Source organism: Emydura macquarii, unplaced genomic scaffold (assembly GCF_026122565.2).
Source record: "Emydura macquarii macquarii isolate MOO-44397 ecotype Brisbane River unplaced genomic scaffold, CSIRO-AGI_Emac_v2 contig_2191, whole genome shotgun sequence".
Taxonomy (NCBI): domain Eukaryota; kingdom Metazoa; phylum Chordata; order Testudines; family Chelidae; genus Emydura; species Emydura macquarii.
The window spans coordinates 1,161-7,755 of record NW_027132328.1 but is presented as its reverse complement, the minus strand read 5'-3'; the positions used below and the strand labels follow the sequence as shown (position 1 = coordinate 7,755).

At 54.7% G+C, this 6,595-nt stretch overlaps 1 protein-coding gene across 1 annotated transcript; it reads right to left on the bottom strand.

Annotated features, from left to right (window-relative positions):
* Positions 1-498: 498 nt before the first annotated feature.
* On the bottom strand, positions 499-6,309 carry LOC137160321 (ecto-ADP-ribosyltransferase 5-like). The gene is made up of 3 exons (XM_067558844.1): positions 6,226-6,309; positions 2,343-3,033; positions 499-650 (listed from the first exon to the last, which is right to left on the bottom strand). The coding sequence occupies exons 1-3, from the start codon at positions 6,289-6,291 to the stop codon at positions 499-501; spliced, it is 909 nt and encodes a 302-aa protein (XP_067414945.1). The 5' UTR covers positions 6,292-6,309.
* Positions 6,310-6,595: the final 286 nt, after the last annotated feature.

The following is a 6,595-nucleotide window of genomic DNA, read 5'->3' as shown; positions in this document are numbered from 1 at the left end:
GGAAGACCAGGGGTCCAGGACTACTAGACAGTCCACCAGCCAAGCTGCCACGGTTCCAGGCGGGGGAGCTGCCCGGAAGCCAGGCAGCGCTGTGACAGAACCTGGTAGAAATCAAACTATCTCTGCCACAGGTTTAGATTATGACAAACTCAAATTCCAACAAGAAAACGTTTCCTTGAGATTTTTCCGACCTGCTCTGGTAAAACAGTCACGTGTGTTTCGTGCTCTCAGAGGGTGTCGTTGCACTGGGGATGGGGTGGGTGTAGCTAGTAGAGGAGGGAGCTGGGGACACACTTGGGTTGCTGGGTTAGGGGATGTGTGTTCAGCCTCCCAGTGCAGAACCTTTAGTGCTCTCAGGGGTAATTCTCCCGACATTCTCTGTTCTGCAATCAGCTGCACAGGGAATTCATTCACACAGGAAGGTGCTTAGACACCAGCCATGCCGGCCATACAAGAACCTGGTTAAATAGCCAGAACATGCAGCTAACCGCACTTATTTCACAAGCGGTTTCCCTGTATGTGACACGTTTGCCTGGGGGAGTTGCTCTCGGCTCTGTACTTCGGTACAGCAGGGAAGACGTTTTCAAAACAATGAAAACAAAATGTTTCTTTCTTACCAGAGTTGTCAACACAGACTTTGTTCTTCTCTCCTATGGTACAAACAGAGAGGGGACAATGAAACGCAGTGTGCTCAGGTAGAGTTTTCAACCTCATTCTACTATTTCCAAAGAAACATAGGAACTGTCGGACTAGATCCTATCAATGAGCTCCATCTGGTCTGGTGTCCTGTCCCCGACAGAAGTAAGGCCCAGCTCCATCCGGAAAAGGTGCAAGAAACCCCCCTCCCCCAATAATACCAAACACCATGCAATAATTATTTTAGAATTAGGGTGATTAGAACTGAACCTACTATCCCAGTGAAGCCTGCCCCATTGAGTCATATAATGGTGTTATAATCATAGAATCAGAGAAGATGAGGGTTTGGAAGGGACGTCAGGAGGCATCTGGTCCAACCCCCCGCTCAAAGCAGGACCAACCCCAACTAAATCATCCCAGCCAGGACTATGGAAAGTTGGGCCTTAAAGACCTCTTAAGATGGAGATTCCAGCACCTCCCTAGGTAACCCATTCCAGTGATTCACCACCCACCTAGGGAAAAAGGTTTTCCTAATATCCAACCTAGACCTCCTCCACTGCAACTTGAGACCATTGCTCCTTGTTCTGTCACCTGCTATCGCTGAGAACAGCCTAGCTCCATCCTCCCTGGAACCCCTTTCAGGTAGTTGAAGGCTGCTATCAAATCCCCCCTCACTCTTCTCTTCTGCAAACTAAACAAGCCCAGTTCCCTCAGCCTCTCCTTGTAAGTCTTGTGCTCCAGCCCCTAATCATTTTTGTTGCCCCTTGCTGGACTCTCTCCAACTTGTCCACATCTTTTTTGTAGTGGGGGGCCCAAAACTGGACACATCACTGCAGATGAGACCTCACCAATGCCAAATCTTTGGCAATGCGGCAATGCTCCTACTAATGCAGCCCAATATGCCGTTTAGCCTTCTTGGCAACCAGGCACACTGCTGACTCATATCCAGCTTCTTGTCCACTGTAACCCCCAGGTCCTTTTTTGCAGAACTGCTGCCTATTTTCACATCATTCTCCACCCCAGCATGCCTTCTGCTTGCTAACCTTTTGTTTGCTTTACAGACCTGGCAGCGCACTGGGCAGAGCTTTGCATTGAGATTTGCACCGAGCTCTGCACAGTGATGTCAGGTCTCTGTCTGGGTTGGTGCAGCTCCAGCCATCCAGTGAAATGATTCCTCACACTGTGCATGGCGTTGAATTTGTCACGGTGCATTTCACCGGAAGTTGTGCTGCCCATTCACTCAGCTTGGTGAGATCGCTCTGAAGTTCCTCGCTGTCTTCTCTAGTCCTGACTGCACTAATTAACGTGCTATCTGCACATTAGACCGCCTTCTGTTCCCTTTTCCACGTCTGATGGGTTTGCTGTGCCGTGTCTGAGGAGACATGGCTGCTCTGTCAGGGCTCCTGAGGACTCTGGACGGGGCATGTGTGGAAGACTCGCGGTGGTGCGGGGCCGTCACCCGTCTTTGTAGTGAGCCCTCTGCCCTGATGTCCAGACACCTTCTCTTTCCTCAGCGAGTGCTTGGGGCCGAGTGTTCTCCCACCCCAGCCCGAGGCCCTCTCCAGCAGCAGGAGGCGTGGCAGCCTGTCACCCCCCAGCCCTCCCCATGTCAGCATCTCTCTCATCAACTCTCTCTGCAGTGGGGTTTTCATTCACCACAGCAAATACCCCACACAAATATTTCTCATGTCCAGCCCAGTACTCACCGGTCAGGAATGCGCAGTTAAAATAGCTGCAGGTCCGGTTTGTGCTGTGGAGGACAAAGCTGTGACTCCCTTGTCCCTTGAACATGCTGAATTGCTCATGGACTGGGATTAGCACTTCCTCCTCCTCCAGAACGTGCGAGAAGTTCCTGATATCAACGCCAAAGCACGTGCGGATGGTGAAGACTGTGGCCTTGCCAAATTTCTCAGCTACTGCTCTATCAGTAGACGAAGAGGCAAAGTATCCAAACCTGATGATACCTGAACCCGTGTGTGGTACGTCAGTGCCCCGGTACACTGTTGTGTTGTACATCACACCACAGCTCCCTCGTAAGAGCCGCAAAGCTCTTGTCAAATAATAATGAAAGGCTTTGAAATGGAATTTGTCCATGTAATCAGCTGGAGATTTCCCAATCTCTCTCACTGCCTGATTAAGTTCTTTATGAAAGTCATTGTCAGTATAGGCTATTATGGCTCTTCCATGCTCATCAAAAAAGCCTGGGGGCAGAGAAAGCTTCGTCTTTACACTTTGCCATGTTTGCTCTGAGTTTTTCCATACTGTGCTAAACCGTGTGGACATGGACTTTTCTTTCTCCAGCAGCCCAGGTGCACGTCCATCCATCTCTACTTCACATCCTATGTACTGGTCATCAAAAGCATCCGGCATCATGCTCAGCTTGACCTGGCATGTGGCCTGGGAGAACAAAGGAAACATACGGCAGCCTTAGCATTTGTGTTACAACAGTGCCTAGAGCAGCGGTTCTCAAAGTGGGGGGCACGGGGCAGGGGACAGAGCGGCTCAGCTCCACCCTCCCTGGAGACGGAAGAGGCCCTCGCCGCCCACCTCCTGCAGCACCAGCAGCCCCCTGCCACTGCCTGGCACGCTCCACACACTGCTGCCGCCCCTGCACCCTGCTTCCTGCGCTGCTGCTGGGGCTCGCTGCCCCCCACTGCTCCTGCACCCCATGCTGCTGCTGCTGGCCTTGTGCTGCTGCCCCTGCTCCCCACTTCCTGTGCTGTAGGCCCTGTGGTTTTCTGAGGGGGGGGCTCAGGAGAAGTGGGGGGCACAATTGTTAGGGCCAACAGCGTGGGAAGTGTACCCCTGTTTTTTCTGAAAGGGCCCCCCACTTTCAGAAGGGGAACGGTGGGTGCGATTCTTGGGGGGGGACACGATTGTTAGACAAAAGCCCAACAGGGGCAGCTCCATTTAAAAAGTACGAGAACCACTGGTCTAGAGATCAGACTAGGCTCAGGGCCCCAGTGTGCTCGGCCCTGTACAAACAAACGAAGAGACGGCCTCTGCCCCTAGAAGTTCACCTGCGTAGCTCCCAATAGACAAGACAGGTGAGAGGAGGGAGGCAGGGATGGAGATGGCAGCAGTGTCAGCAATGTGTTGCCTGGCAAGTGCCATATTGATGCCACAATTTCCGGGCGGGCGGGCGGGCAGGAGGAGTGCAGTGCAGTGCAGTGCAGTGCAGTGTAGTGCAGTGCAGCGGGTGCGCTGGGTTTGCACTGCCTGTAGCACTAGCTGAACACTGCCTGTGCCCTGCTTATGGGGGATGTTTGCTGGACACATTGGCTCGGGTTAGCGGGGGCTGTTGGGAACAAGAAGCAGGACTGGCTGGCATGGCTCACGAGAAGCCACTGCTCAGCACACGCTGGAGGGTGGTTGGGGCAGTGCCAGGACTGTGACCTGTGAAGACGTTATTCCTCTAGCGCTGACCTGCAGGGCTGGTCTGAACCGGGCAGGCAGAGGCTGGCAGTGCGGTGCAGGCAGCAAGAGAACTGCGGGGGTGTAACAAGGACGCGCTCGTAAGAGCGGCAGGGAGTTGTTCGGGGAGCCAGGCTCAGACACGGGTCCCATTGGGGTGCGGGAAAAAATGAAGCCTGCCTGGATTAGCCCCAGGTGAGTGTGAACTCACCGATGTGAGTGTGGACCTTGGATCGTTTTAAAATCCTTTTGCTCTAAACATTTTGTTCCTACAGGAAATGAACAACACTTTGGTGTCAGCAGGTGTCTGGGCACGACACACGACGCACCGCTGGGCACCGACTTCCCATGGGACGAGCTGCAGGTGCCTGAACTCAGACGGAGCCGCTGGGTAAGCACGGTGCACACACAGGGCAATACAGCCCAGGGCCCTGTCTGAGAGCGGGAGAATCACTGCATGACCCACAGAGCAGTGCCCAGGAATAGAAGATGCTCCACGTGTATCTCAGCTTCACTCGAAATGACGTTAGTCTGTTGTATATCATGTTGGGACAAGGTTTAGAGGAGCAATTTCTCAACACTGTTGTGATGGGTCGTATAATTAGGCAGCTGGTGGCAGCTGCCGGGGTGTTATGTATAACTGGGGATCACACCCAGCTGGGGTGGCTGGGAGTCTCCCCTCTTGGGCTAAAGGCAGAGAGACGCCTGGAGCCGGAGCTGGAGGAGGCCTCGGAGCTGGGGGCAGTGAAGCCTGGAGCCAGCGGTGGGATGCCTTGGGCCGGGGGGAAGCCAGAGGCAGTGTGGGTAAAGCCAAGGGGCGTTTGGACTGGAGTGTGCGGGGCTGCAGGGAGAGAGGGGAGACCTCTGCACTCCCTCTCCTGCAGCGGGGTTGGAACAATGTGGATAGTGGGGGTGCTGAGAGCCACTGAACCAAATTGGGAACCCTGAGTGTGCTGGAAACCACTTCACACCGGAGACTGCAGCAGCCCCCCAGCACCCTAGGCCCAGCACCTGTGCTCTCCTAGCAGGACAGAGAGGAGAGAGCTGAGGGGAACGGGAAGCTCCTGCAGGGCGAGGGGAAGCCTGAGCAGGTGGAAACTGGTTTAAATGGGTTCTGTTGGCTTGGGATTGTGTTGGGGGATCCCAGGGGAGCCCTGCAAGCCCGGCCCTGAGAGACGGCAGGACCCAGAGCGGTTGTGGGGAGAAGGACTGGAAAACAGTCTGCGGTAGGAAGGAGTCCAGGAGGCAGCAGCAAGGAGTTGGAGGGAGCAGACCTTGGCGGCTGGTCGCAGGTCCCTGGACTGGAACCCGTGTTAGGGGCAGAGCCTGGGTTCCCCACCCTGCAGCCACGGGGGAAGGTGGGTGGGGCCCGGAGAAAGGAATGAGGCCGAGTGAGAGGAGGGTGTGAGGACTGTGGGGCCAACGAGGATTGTGAGGAAGTTCGGCTGTTATGAGATGGACTTTCTGTGACCCAGAAGGGGAGGAACTAAAACCCGACCGGGCTGCAGGGCTGAGTCAGGGGAAGAGAGGCTGTCCGCAGGAGTCACTAGGCTGTGACAAGCCGCGACCCTGTGCCCAGCCCTGGGCAGCTCCTCCCCTCGTGCACAGCTGTACGTCGGGGCCAGGTCTGGGCGCCGCGTCAGGACAGACGGGGATAAATTGGAGAATCCAAGAAAAGCAACAAAAACGATCTAAGGTTTAGAAAACCTGCCCTGTGAGGAGAGATTAAAAACTGGGCCTGGTTAACCCTGAGAAAAGAAGAGGGAGGGGGGATCTGATAAGAGTCGTCACGTGTCTGAAGGGCTGTTATCCAGAGGGCAGTGATCAGTTGGTCTCCACGTCACTGAAGGCAGGAAAAGAATTAATGGGCTCAATCTGCAGCAAGGGGGAGTTAGGTCAGATATGGGGAAAAACGTTCCGACTCGGTGGCAGCTGAGCACTGGAACAGGCTTCCAAGGGGGCTGTGGAATCCCCTGTCCCAGGAGGTTTTTAGCACAAGTTGGACAAACACCTGCCAGGCTGGACTAGGTTTGCTTGGTCCTGCATCAGCGATAGGCTGGACCAGGGGACCTCTCGAGATCCCTTCAGCCTCCCCTGTCTGTGGTTGTAGGACTGTCGCATGCGTAGCCTTAAGGAGAAAACAGAGCGCTCACATGGGCAGGCTCCAGACCTTACCTGCGGGATTCCCAGCAAGATGTACAGACAGACGTGTGTCAAGGGGAGCAGTGGAGGTCTCAGCATTGTTCCAACTTCCCCGTGCGGCTGTAAGAGAATCCATCAGGGACGTCAGTGGAGGGGTTGGGAAAAGCGCACTGCAAATCCAGATCGCTCTGTTGTTCCGGTCAGTGACTGGGATTTCCCAGGCAGGAATAGCTATTTCTCGCATTGCAGCTCAGATGTAATGGAGGTGGATTTGGCCCTGGAATACAGTCTGCAATGCAGGGTGTGGGGCGTAGCTGTGGGGAAATCCTTCCTTCACTTCCCAGCGATCCCGTTTCCCTAAAGGATTCTGGGTGGTGGGAATACGACACCTAGCGCCGTGCCT